The 14,343-nt window shown below is 37.9% G+C and overlaps 1 protein-coding gene across 2 annotated transcripts in view; it reads left to right on the forward strand.

The window, feature by feature from the left end:
- Positions 1–14,343, forward strand: part of LOC128649529 (guanine nucleotide-binding protein subunit alpha-15) — a 146,092-nt gene that overhangs the window by 111,495 nt on the left and 20,254 nt on the right. For both annotated transcript variants that reach the window (XM_053702864.1, XM_053702863.1), the window contains exons 4-5: positions 8,834–8,962; positions 9,599–9,728. In XM_053702864.1, coding sequence (XP_053558839.1) covers positions 8,834–8,962; positions 9,599–9,728 — 259 coding nt within the window. The remainder of the gene's footprint in view (positions 1–8,833; positions 8,963–9,598; positions 9,729–14,343) is intronic.

Below are 14,343 nucleotides of genomic sequence, written 5' to 3' on the forward strand. Positions count from 1 at the left end.
CAGGTTTCTAGTACAATAAGTTGTGTGCATTATGTAAGTTATCCTGAAACATTATACATCAATTATGAAATGTTTCGCAATGGGGATGTGTTGTGTTAACTGTTATACAGGCCAATAAGTCTTGCCTAAGTGCTCCATAGGAAACAATTTGGTACAAAACAGTTTGTTTTTTCTTGCTTGATTGTGTTACACATTACCAAGCTAGCTTAAATAAAGGTATTTACATTTGTCAGATAAAATAAAAAATCTCCTTGTAATACCACTAAATAGTTGCTGCTGTGTATTGTGTATGGTTGCAGATAGTGACATGTTAAACAGGATTTTAGTTTTCTTTCCAATGGCATGGAGAGTCCACAAATCCATTCTAATTACTAGTGGGAATTCAACTCCTGGCCACCAGGAGGAGGCAAAGAACACCCCAGCAAAGCTGTAAGTATCACTCCCACTTCCCATAAACCCCCAGTAATTCTTTGCCTTGTACATCAGGGGGATGTGAGAAGATGGTGTCTGAAGATATTTAATCCTTTAATGGGTATTTTTCCTGCAAGCAAGAATTGGGGCTATGCTGTGTCCATGTCAATCTCATGGTGGCTTTTAGCAGTTGGAAAATGGCAAGGTAGCCCTTGCTTCACTTCCAACATCTATGCTACCCCTATATAGAAAACTAGTGTTGGTTACTCTGCTTTTCTTTTTCTGTAGGTCCCTGTCAGAGGTCAGCTGAGTCTGTCATACCTGTGTTGCTGTACCTGCCCTGCAGTGGATCCACAGGTAAGTGCTTTTGCCTTATAGGTGAGAAGGATGCTGCACTTAAGAAGTTAACCCTTCATGTGGATATTAATGGGACTGGATATCCTTTCAATTTGGGGATATAATATGGGCAGCAGAGTCAGGGCACTGTTCTATCATATGAGAGAGAAATAAAGGAGCTCTTTATTTTGATTATTGCCCTTATGCTTGTGGATGGGGCTATATAATATCCTTTTGGGATGTTGTGCACAGTGGGTTTTTAATGTTTCCCTTAGTTGAGATTTGGGCCTCTATTTATCAAAGTCTGGCGGACCTGATCCGACAGTGCGGATCAGGTCCGCCAGACCTCGTTGAATATGGAGAGCAATACGCTCTCCGTATTCAGCATTGCACCAGCAGCTCACAAGAGCTGCTGGTGCAAGGCCGCCCCCTGCAGATTCACGGCCAATCGGCCGCCAGCAGTGGGGTGTCAATCAACCCGATCGTACTCGATAGATAGATAGGCCCCTTAGGGTACTTATTTAGAGGATTTGCTTTCCCTTTATTTTTCACTGCTTTTCGCACACTTTTAGTCCGCTCCAGTGTCTGTAGTGCCTGTATTGTGTGGGAGCGAGTTGGACAAGGCGGCTTCTGGAGAGTCCACTTCTTCTCTGGTTTCACAGCAGATTTTAGCAGCTGCATATTTAAAGGATTGTTTTATCTAGCGTGGAATTTGCTTTCTGGTATCTGGTGGGGTGAGTCTCTCCAGCGGAGCTGGGGCATAGCGGTACCTGTATACTTTATTTATTTCCTAACATAAATTAATTACATAGATTTCTTTGTTTTTCATAGACCATTGCATATATTTTGGATTTTTGTTAAAAACACCAATACTGTGCTGGACAATGGATGCTGATAAAAATGTATCCCTATCCTTTGACAAATGTCTTTATTGCGTAGATGCTCAGGTTATACCTCCTCTGCAATTTTGTTCCTCATGCCTAAATAACGTTACTTTCTAAAAATAAAGATACCCTTTCTGAGCCATCTATATTGTGCAAAGTTTAAAAGATCAATAGGGCACAGCACACAGAACTGCAGCTGACGCGTTTCCTGCCTTGCGGCACTTCCTCAGAGCTAAAATACAGGTGAGATTGAAGGTATTAAATTGCCTGTGGAGCTGTCTACCTGAGCCAATGAAATGACAGAATTCTGTCTCAGCTGTTCACGAAACAAATAACTTGCTCCACTCGCAATTTAAAAGGCATAGCAATACTACACTAACCTGTCAAAAATGCAATTTAACATCAATCTAAACATTTAAAAAAACATTATAATAAACATAGAAAAAGTTCAGAATGGAAAAACATATATACGCTACAAATTTATACTGGTGTTCCGTATCTAGATAGATGGCATTTAGATATTTATATAATAAAAAATATTATTATTATTATTACCACATTTGTATGGTTCTAACAAGGAAGACAAATATATATAAATTTTGTATAAAAAATTAAATATAAACAATAATAATTATAAAATGTCTCCTTGAACTCAGTACTTTGCCACCTTTAATATAGATACTATTAACTATAACAGGAAAAGCAATGTTAGTATCAAACCCATATACAATAAGTGTAAGCTTTAGGTTAAATAGAAAAGTTAACTATGATCTATAAACAATTTGACATCGCTGATTTTGTTAATTCCTAGTGGATGCCCTGTTTTTAATGTATAGATCCAAAATATTTCTTTCTTACTAAGGGCCATATACCTATCACCACCACTTGCATTCATTTTAACTTGATCTATACCTTGAAACTTAAAGTAATGTAGTCCCCCATCATGCTTGGCAAAATGTTTTGCCACTGGCGTCTTAGGAACTTCCGCCTCTAAGGACAGAAGATGTTCCCTTATCCTATCCTTAAGAAACCTAGAAGTAAGACCCACATACTGAAAATTACAAAAACCACAGGTTATAAGATATATAACATAAGTTGAATTACAATTTAAGCTATTTCAAATATCATATATTTTGCCTGTGTTTGTAGATGTAAAAGTATCTCCTACAATGGCATAGCTACAACTCTTGCACGGTCTGCATCCACATTTATAGAAACCTATTTTACTTGAGAGCCAGTTAGTTTTTGCCTCTCTTTTATTTGTATTTGTTGCAAAAATTTTAGCTACCCTATCTCCAATTGTTTCAGCTCTGCTAGATACAAACTTACAGCTTGTGGATACATTTTTAAGATCACTATCCTTTTCTAGTATAGACATCCTCTTTTTGATAATTTCACATATACTTTTGTATTGTCTACTATAAGTAGTTATGACACTGATGTCACCATAGCTTTTCTTTTCTTTACTTTTATCACTAAGGAGGTTCTTTCTGTCATATTTAGATACCTGACCTGAGATACTCTGTAATAAAGATGGATCATAACCTCTCTCTATTAGGCGTGATGTTAATTCATTGGCATGTTTCCAATAAGATATTAAGTCAGTACAATTTCGTCTTAATCTGACATATTGACCTTTAGGTATGCCTTTTTTCAGATGTTGGGGATGTGAAGAATCTGCTCTTAAGATAGTGTTGCCACTAATTTCTTTCCTATATACTTCTGAAATTATGCTGTCATGATCATGGGTCAATAATACATCAAGATATGGCATACTTATTTCTGAGGTACTATAGGTAAATCTTAGATTGCCCATATTATTATTCAGATGTTCTATGAATATAGGATATGAAAATAGGATTGCAAGCTCAGCCAATAGGATTGAACTGCAATCCTATTGGCTGATTGCATCAGCCAATAGGATTTTTTCTACCTTAATTCCGATTGGCTGATAGAATTCTATCAGCCAATCGGAATCTAAGGGACGCCATCTTGGATGATGTCACTTAATGGTACCTTCATTCTGTGTTAGTCGTCGGATGAAGAGGATGCTCCGCGTCGGATGACTTGAAGATGGACTCGCTCCGCGCCGGATGGATGAAGATAGAAGATGCCGTCTGGATGAAGACTTCTGCCCATCTGGAGGACCACTTCTGCCCGGCTTGGATGAAGGCTTCTGCCCGTCTGGAGGACCACTTCGCCCGGCTTGGATGAAGACGTCTCCCGGTAAGTCGATCTTCAGGGGGTTAGTGTTAGGTTTTTTTAAGGGTGTATTGGGTGGGTTTTATTTTTAGGTTAGGGACTTTGGGCGGCAAAAGAGCTAACTGCCCTTTTAAGGGCAATGCCCATCCAAATTCCCTTTTCAGGGCAATGGGGAGCTTAGGTTTTTTTAGATAGGTTTTTATTTGGGGGGGTTGGTTGTGTGGGTGGTGGGTTTTACTGTTGGGGGGGTTGTTTGTATTTTTTTTTACAGGTAAAAGAGCTGATTACTTTGGGGCAATGCCCCGCAAAAGGCCCTTTTAAGGGCTATTGGTAGTTTAGTTTAGGCTAGATTTTTTTTTATTTTGGGGGCTTTTTTTATTTTAATAGGGCTATTAGATTAGGTGTAATTAGTTTAAATTTCTGTAATTTGTTTATTTTCAGTAATTTAGTGAGGGTTTTTTTGTACTTTAGCTAATTTAATTTAAGTTAGGTAATTGTATGTAATTTATTTAATTGTATTTAATTTAGTTAATTTATTTAATTATAGTGTAGTATTAGGTGTAATTGTAGCTTAGGTTAGGTTTTATTTTACAGGTACTTTTGTATTTATTTTAGCTAGGAGGTTATTAAATAGTTAATAACTATTTAGTAACTATTATACCTAGTTAAAATAAATACAAACTTGCCTGTAAAATAAAAATAAATCCTAAGCTAGCTACAATGTAACTATTAGTTATATTGTAGCTATCTTAGGGTTTATTTTACAGGTAAGTATTTAGTTTTAAATAGGAATAATTTAGTTAATGATAAGAATTTTTAGTTAGATTTCTTTTAATTATATTTAAGTTAGGGGGTGTTAGGTTTAGGGTTAGACTTAGGTTTAGGGGTTAATAATTTTAATATAGTGGCGGCAACGTTGGGGGCGGCAGATTAGGGGTTAATAAATGTAGTTAGGTTGCGGTGATGTTAGGGACGGAAGATTAGAGGTTAATAATATTTAACTAGTGTTTGCGAGGCGGGAGTGTGGCGGTTTAGGGGTTAATATATTTATTATAGTGGCGGCGATGTCCGGTTCGGCAGATTAGGGGTTAAAATTTTTCTTTTAGTGTTTGCGATGTGAGAGGGCCTGGGTTTAGGGGTTAATAGGTAGTTTATGGGTGTTAGTGTATTTTTTAGCACTTTAGTTAAGAGTTTTATGCTACGGCGTTGTAGTGTAAAACTCTTAACTATTGACTTTAAAATGCGGTACCAGTCTTGACAGGAGAGGTTCTACTGCTCACTTTTTGGCAGACTTGTAATACCGGCGCTATGCAAGTCCCATTGAAAAAAGAGGATACGCAATTTACGTAAGTGGATTTGCGGTATTTCCAAGTCTGGCCAAAAAAGTGAGCGGTACACCTGTACCTGCAAGACTCGTAATACCAGCGGGCGTTAAAAAGCAGCGTTAGGACCGGCTAACGCTGCTTTTTAAGCCTAACGCAAAACTCGTAATCTAGCCGAGTATTTTTATAATAAGTCTTTTAGCGTGCGTAGAAGATGAATAAAACACCCTTTTTACACAGCTCTCTCCATCTTTCAAAACTTCTGTATTTTTACTGCAAAGAAGCTTATTTTTTGCAATAAAAAATATATATATTTTTTAGCGACATTATTCCTTTAAAAATATCTTTTTATTTTGTAAAGATAATTATGGCTAAGTGTCTCAGTGCTGAGAAAACAGCTGAGTTCTCTATTAACTCAGACTCTGATTGCTTCAATGATGATGCATATGAATTATGATATATAAACTAAATATTTCTAGAAAGAACATACCAAGCCGCATCAAATGAGGGGCCACATGTATTGCTAGAATAAAAATAGACAATGTAGTAATGAGTGGAATATGGCTCTTTGCTTAGATTTTTTTATTTTTTTTTAGCAATGTAACTTATTCCATTAATTGCTGTGCACCCCAAATTCATGCTAGAAATACTTGTACCCCTCATTTGATGCACTAAGGGGTGTACTTTCTGAAAATGTGCTTTGTGTCCTCCATTTTAACTTTTCAGGTGGCTAGAACTGCTGAATAGCTGAAAACAGTACTGTAAATTCTAAGATGCTGTTTTTGATCATTTATCAAATTGTCATGCCTGCAATAAATATAGTTTATACAATAAAAAATAAATAAATATATATAATAAATATAGTTTATACAATAAAAAATAAATAAATATATATAATAAATATAGTTTATACAATAAAAAATAAATAAATATATATAATAAATATAGTTTATACAATAAAAAATAAATAAATATATATAATAAATATAGTTTATACAATAAAAAATAAATAAATATATATAATAAATATAGTTTATACAATAAAAAATAAATAAATATATATAATAAATATAGTTTATTCACACAAACTTTACTTCTAAAAGTGTTTAAACGTGAACTGTTGCAAAAAGCTCAAAACCAGCTTAGTACACAGATGGGAAATGGCATAGCAGCCAAATCCTGTTGCTCCTCCTTGGAGTCTTAGGGGCATATTTAACAATGTGCGAGCGGACATGATACAAAGTAGCGTATCATGTCCGCCGCACATCGATAAATGGCGACAGCATACGCTGTCAGCATTTATCATTGCACCAGCAGTTCTTGTGAACTGCTGGTACAATGCCTCCCCCTGCAGATTTGCGGCCAATCGGCAGCTAGCAGGGGATGTCAATCAACCCGATCGTATTCAATAGGGTTGATTTCTGTTTGCGGCCACAGAGCAGGCGGAAAAGTTATGGAGCAGCGGTCTTTAGATAAATATGCCCCATAATCTTGTGCTTAGGGTTCTGCAGCAGGCTCCGTTTGAGCCTATGTACACTGTTGATATCAAGTTATTGTCTTGGAAAGTTTTGTTTTGTCTAGCTATTTCTTTTGCCCGTAGAGTCTTAGAGCTTTCAGCTCTTCAGTGTGACTCCCCTTATCTTATTTTCCATGCAGATAAGGCAGTCCTACGTACCAAATTGGGATTTCTTCCTAAGGTGGTTTCAGACCGCAATATCAATCAGGAAATTGTCATTCCCTCATTCTGTCCTAATCCTTCTTCTAATAAGGAACGTCTGTTACATATCCTGGACGTAGTGAATGCTTTGAAGTTCTATCTGCAGGCTAATAGGGGTTTTTGGCAATCTACTGCCCTTTTTGTTGAGTTTTCTGGTAAATGTAAGGGCCAGAAGGCCACTTCTTCTACTCTTTCTTTCTGGCTAAGAAGTGTTATTCGGTTGGCTTATGAGACAGCTGGACAACAGCCTCCTGAGAGGATTACGGCTCATTCCACTAGGGCTGTCTCTTCTTCCTGGGTCTTTAAAAATGAGGCTTCTGTGGAACAAATCTGCAAGGCGGTGTCATGGTCCTATCTCTCACATTCCACCTTAAAATATATTTTGCCATATCAAGCCTATACCACCTTAACATTGTCTCCTCCTGCCTATAAAGCCTGCAATGTCTAATTACTCTTTGCTGGTTTATTGAAGTGATTTACTCACATCTCCAGCTTGTATCCTGGTGAAAGAAAGTACTCAGCTGCATTTAAACTACTTCACTTGCACACCTTGGCAAACGTGCTGCTTGTTGTCTTTCTACCCGGTTCCCTCTGACGTCACTGCAAGTCGTTCACTCGTTACACGCTGCTCAGGCCTGGCAGCGTTCCAACTTCACAGCGTGCACAGACTTCCAGCTGCTCTGAAACAGCTTACCGGATCTCAAGCACTCACAGTGCCTTCAGCTTGCAACAAGTATAGCGACGCATGAGGTTATCAGGTTCCGTATAAGCTTTTACTTGTATTGTTCTAAGTCTGCTCCTCTCACTACTTCCACATTTAAGCTTGTCATAATATCGAACTTACCTCTATGTGTTACACTGTATAACTTTGGATAATATCTGCCAGCAAGCTACTAGCATTACCATTACTAAACGGTTATATTAACTCCTCACCTGCAGTCAGCAGTGTGCCATATTATCATGCTATGAGTACTAATCAGGGTATTTTCCTTAACTAGTTGCCTCTCCTGTCTTGAAACATATTTATCCTTTGTTCTGCCTATTAAAGTATTCCTGTATTCATTACTCTCTGATATTGGAAACTTATTGAGGCAATATAATTACAGATTAGGACTATATGCTTCCTTACTAGCAAGTATATTTCCCAGTTTGTTACACTAACATATTACCACAGTTTTACTTCTAAAGTTCTAAAGATAAGTAAATAACTGTCACATAAACAAGTGATTTCTTACAGGCGGCCACTTGGTCATCATTGCATACTTTTTCCAAATTTTCCAAATTCAATGTTTTTGCCTCAGCTGAGACTTCTTTTGGGAGGAAAGTTCTTCAAGCGGTGGTGCCTTCTGTTTAGGTCTGTCTGTCTTGTTCTCCCTCCCTTCCATTCTGTGTCCTCTAGCTTGGGTATTGGTTCCCACTAGTAATTAGAATGTATTTGTGGACTCTCCATGCCATTGGAAAGAAAACAAAATTTATGCTTACCTGATAAACTCTTTTCTTTCCTGGCATGGAGAGTCCACGATCCGCCCTTATTTAAATGTTGAGACGGCTTTTTGTCTTTTTCTGAACTTCAGGCACCTCTATACCCTTGTGTCTCTTCTCTTTCCGTATTCCCTTGGCTGAATAACTGGGGGTTATGGGAAGTGGGAGTGATACTTACAGCTTTGCTGGGGTGTTCTTTGCCTCCTCCTGGTGGCCAGGAGTTGAATTCCCACTAGTAGTTAGAATGGACTTGTGGACTCTCCATGCCAGGAAAGAAAAGAATTTCTGAGGTAAGCATAAATTTTGTTTTCTTTTTCAACCTGATAGCTCAAAAATACAACATCAAATGAAAGAGAGGATAAAGGCTGCTGGGTTACATGCTGATATTAAAAAGACAGTTGATACATTTGTTAGGACAAGTCACTTTATTACTATTGTAGATTGTGTATTCTAATGACCACTTCTTTCTCTGGGTTTAGTTATTTTTCCAACTTGGAACGACTCACGCAGGACGGGTATCAACCCACTAATGAAGACATTTTGAGAATCAGAATACCAACCACAGGAATCAATGAATATTGCTTTACTGTGGAGAAGGTGAATCTCAGGTAAATTTACAGAAGGTCTTTTGCCAGTGTCTGGGCCATCCTGCATCCATGACTTATGCTCTTTCTCTCTTATCTTCATGTGTCATACAGAATCTGTGTCATATGCCACCCTTTATATCAGGAGTGTCCAACCTTTACACATGAGGGGCCACGTTGCTTTTGTTTTCCTATTTGGAGGTTTGATGAGCTCATTTCTCTCTCTATATATATATATATGTATATATTCTTTATTTTGACTTTGGAAAATACCTGCTAATGTTCCCCTTTTATTAAACAGATTCAGAACTATATACTGTATTTCTAGGAATTACTCTAATTGTATGTCTCCTACATCTCTAACAGAACATATTTGCCTCTTGAAATTGAATATCACTAAAGTAAAACGTCATCCCATGCTCAGATAATGGAGGGCAATATTGTGTTCCCCAGGTTGGATATTCCTACTGTATACTCTCTTTTTTTCACGCTTCTCACTGTGCTTTGTGGCCATCGCTAAAGCTTGCTCTTTTGTTCTTGATAAATAGTTTTGTATCTTACATGCTGTTGTTCCCTGCTATCTTACATCAGTTTTACCATCTTTACTCCACCTCTTTTGTTGTCTAGTGATATTGCTAAATCTCCCTATCTTTGCTCTAGAATTGTGGATGTGGGAGGCCAGAAGTCAGAACGCAGAAAATGGATCCATGCATTTGAGAACCTGAAAGCTCTAATTTATTTGGCATCTCTCAGTGAATACGATCAACAACTGGAGGAAAATGATAAGGATGTGAGCAATTCACAGTTTAAAAAGCATTCAAAGGGACAGTCAACTCAAAAATTGTTATTGTTTAATTAAATAGATAATCCCATTATTACTCATTCCCCAGTTTTGCACAGCCAACACGGTTATATTAATACACTTTTAACCTCTGTGATAACCTTGCATCTAAGCCTCTTTTGACAGTCCCCTGATCACATGACTTTTTATTTATTATCTATTGACGTGCATTTTACCCAATTAGTGCGGTGTTGTGCAGAACCCACGGGCGTGAGCACAATGCTATCTATATGGCCCGTGTGAACTAGCAGTCTACTGTTGTGAAAAGATAATAAAAAAGCAGGCAGAAATTTAGAGGTTAGCGCTGCGGAATCTGTTGGATTATATATTAATATAACAATGTTGGTTGTGCAACGCTGGGGAATGGGTAGTAAAGGCATTATCTAACTTTTTAAACAAAAACAATTTTAGTGTTGACTGTCCCTTTAAGTCAGATTACTTGTTTTATGTAAAATACTAGCTTAAAGGCTGTTGAATATGTATAGAACCCTAGGGTAGAATATCCACTTTCCATGAATACTACACCTCCATGTTGTAACCCCTTCTTTTTCTGGTCATCACAGAGCTTATCTTGAAGAGCACATGAGTGAAGTGTGGCAGAAAGGAGTAGCCTTTGATTCAGTGCAGATGCCTTTTTTAATTCTGCCAAGTCTGGAAAATCACCTTCTGTTCAGATATAGTGCATTACACAAATGATTCCATACTGAATACATGACCAGTAGGGATTACATAAGAACTGTAGGCTCTACTCTGTGGTTATGGGCGTCATCAGCAGGTAGAGAACTCTACTTATATGCTGCCTCACAGCAATGAATTGCATTAAAAAGAAGATTCAAGGGGATTGAACATACCAGCCACTTTTACTGTGTGGTCTTTCCAGTAAACCACACTCCATCTCATACAGGATGTTAAAAATTGCCCTGGGCACTGCACCTCTCCCCATTTACAACACATAATGACCATGTATACTTTAGGACAATCAGTGCTGCTTCATTGTACAGCCACACAACCATGAGGCTAAATTTACATTACTGTAGGGAAGAAATACAATTAAAGGTTAAATAGCAGCACCAACAGGCAATATAAAAAATGAAAATAGGCAATATAAAACAGGGAATATAAAACAAGCAGTGCTATAATCATATAAAAAAAAAATCTGGCAGATTAAGAATAAGCAAATACATAAAAGTTATACATTTATTACGTAAACCAAATAAAAACCATAGAACTGTAGAGCACATCCCACTGGGGATAGAGAGAAAAATGTGAAATATGAAAATGTGCTGTGCAAAAACTTAACTGAAAAAAGTCAGAATATGACTAATCTGTTAAAGTTTTATATGTAGAGGTGATCCTCAAATGTGGAAATATTGTCCCAAAAAGAATATCTGTTGTCACGAGAAAAGTTGAAAAAAGAAAAAAGTTATAAAAATACAAATAACGTGTACACATGAAAATAAGAGATTACAATATAATCCTGCTTTGGGATTACCTAGAAAAACAAAAATGTGTAAAACCTAGATATGTAAACCCTAATGAAGATATGCTCACCAAAAAGCTGTATTAATAAACTGCATCAGAAAGATAAGGATCTTGAGCCACAGAGTCTGTTACAGTCGACGCGTTTCGGCCCAATAGAGGGTCTTTTTGAAGATGTCTTGAAAAAGGCCCTGATTATATCACTGCTTGTTTTATACTACCTGTTTTATATTGCCTGGCTCCATACTTTAGCCTGTTGGTTCTCCTATTCAACCCTTAATTGTATTTCTTCCTCACTGATCCTGTTAGGTGATCTAGAATAGTGAGCTTGGATGTTTCACTGGCGCTGTTAACTATTTCCTGTGTCTACATTACTGTAGGGCTTTCATACTCCAGGAGTAACTAATCTAAATTAAGTAACTAGAAATTAAAAAAACCCTAATAATTATCCTGCACAAGTCTTCTCTTTCCTCCTTATAATCTTAAAGGGACATGAAACCCAAAAATGTTGTTTCATGATTTAGGTAGAACATACAATTTTAAACAACTTTCCAGTTTACTTCTATTATCAATTTTTTTTCATTCTCTTAGTATCATTTGTTGAAGGAACAGTAATGCACTACTGGTTTCTAACTAAACACATGGGTGAGCCAATGACAATCTGTATATATATGCAGTCACCAAGATAAACCTTTCAGCAAAGGATAACAAGAGAAGGAAGCAAATTAAATAATAGAAGTGAATTGAAAATTTATTTAAAATTGTATGCTGTCTAATTATGACTTTACTGTCCTTTTAACTGTAATAATACGGAAGGTGAATTTGTGATACATATATATATATATATATATATATATATATATATACCTGTATACAGTATCTCACAAAAGTAAGTACACCCCTCACATTTTTGTAAATATTTTATTATATCTTTTCATGTGACAACACTGAAGAAATGACACTTTGCTACAATGTAAAGTAGTGAGTGTACAACCTGCATAACAATGTAAATTTGCTGTCCCCTCAAAATAACTCAACACACAGCCATTAATGTCTAAACCATTGGCAACAAAAGTGAGTACACCCTAAGTGGAATTGTCCAAATTGGGCCCAAAGTGTCAATATTTTGGGTGGACACCATTATTTTCCAGCACTGCCTTAACCCTCTTGGGCATGGAGTTCACCAGAGCTTCACAGGTTGCCACTGGAGTTCTCTTCCACTCCTCTATGATGACATCACAATGCTGGAGGATGTTAGAGACCTTGTGCTCCCCCACCTTCCATTTGAGGATGCCCCACAGGTGCTCAATACGGTTTAGGTCTGGCCAGTCCATCACCTTTACCCTCAGCTTCTTTAGCAAAGCAGCAGTAGTCTTGGAGGGGTGTTTGGAGTTGTTATCATGTTGGAATAGTGCCCTGCAGCCCAGTCTCCGAAGGGAGGTTATAAAGCTTTGTTTCACTATGTTACAGTACATGTTGGCATTCATGGTTCCCTCAATGAACTGTAACTCCCCAGTGTCGGCAGCACTCATGCAGGGCCAGACCATGACACTCCCACCAACATGCTTGACTGTAGGCAAGACACACTTGTCTTTGTATTCCTCACCTGGTTGCTGAGACACACGCTTGACACCATCTGAACCATAAGTTTATCTTAGTCTCATCGGACCACAGGACATGGTTCTAGTAATCCATGTCCTTAGTCTGCTTGTCTTCAGCAAACTATTTGCGAGTTTTCTTGTGCATCATCTTTAGAAGAGGCTTCCTTCTGGGACGACAGCCATGCAGACCAATTTGATGCAGTGTGAGGCGTATGGTCTGAGCACTGACAGGCTGACCCTCCACCCATTCAACCTCTGCAGCAATGCTGGCAGCACTCATACATCTATTTCCCAAAGTCAACCTCTGGATATGATGCTGAGCACGTGCACTCAACTTCTTTGGTCGACCATGGCGAGGCCTGTTCTGAGTGGAACCTGTCTTGTGAAACCGCTGTATGGTCTTGCCCACCGTGCTAAAGCTCAGTTTCAGGGTCTTGGCAATCTTCTTGTAGCCTAGGCCATCCTTATGTAGAGCAACAATTCTTTTTTTCAGATCCTGAGAGAGTTTTTTGTTATGAGGTGCCATGTTGAACTTCCAGTGACCAGTATAAGAGAGTGTGAGAGCGATAACACCAAATTTAACACACCTGCTCCCCATTCACACCTGAGACCTTGTAACACTAACGAGTCACCTGACACTGGGGAGGGAAAATGACTAATTGGGCCCAATTTTTGAGGGGACGGCAAATTTACACTGTTATACAGGCTGTACACTCACTGCTTTACATTGTAGCAAAGTGTCATTTCTTCAGTGTTGTCACATGAAAAGATATAATAAAATATTTACAAAAATGTGAGGGGTGTACTTACTTTTGTGAGATACTGTGTGTGTGTGTGTATATATATATATATATATATATATATATATATATATATATATATATATATATATATATATATAGTCCTCTTTGAAAAAAGGCACTCACTGGTCTTTAGCACAATATTTAAAATCTTTAATTCATCTTGAAAAACATCACATACCAAACATATGTTTGGTGTGTGATGTTTTTCAAGATGAATTAAAGATTTTGGATATTGTGCTAAAGACCAGTGAGTGCCTTTTTTCAAGAGGACTGTTTACAACATTAGGAAGTGCACCCTGGCGGCTGTGGTTATACCGTAAGACTGTGCTTATCTCTTCTGTGAAGTGTATATATATATATATTCTATAATCTTTATCGATTTATCCTATATAATAAAGGCCAAGTGTGTTTGTCCGAAGCTGTCATGCAGTAGAGACAGCACGAGGACAAACACACCTGGCCTTTGAGTCCCTAGCTGACGATCTGCGGCAGAAGTAGGCATGACCGGGCGTGAGCGGCGATCTGCGGCAGAAGTAGGCATGACCGGGCGTGAGCGGGGGCGTGGTCGGTCGCACGATAGATGAGAGAGAGGGATAGAGAGGAGAGAGAGAGGTGGAGAGAGGGGGAGAGAGAGAGGTGGAGAGAGACAGCAAAAGAGAGGGGAGAGAGAGACAGCAAAAT

Source organism: Bombina bombina, chromosome 2 (assembly GCF_027579735.1).
Source record: "Bombina bombina isolate aBomBom1 chromosome 2, aBomBom1.pri, whole genome shotgun sequence".
NCBI lineage: Eukaryota > Metazoa > Chordata > Amphibia > Anura > Bombinatoridae > Bombina > Bombina bombina.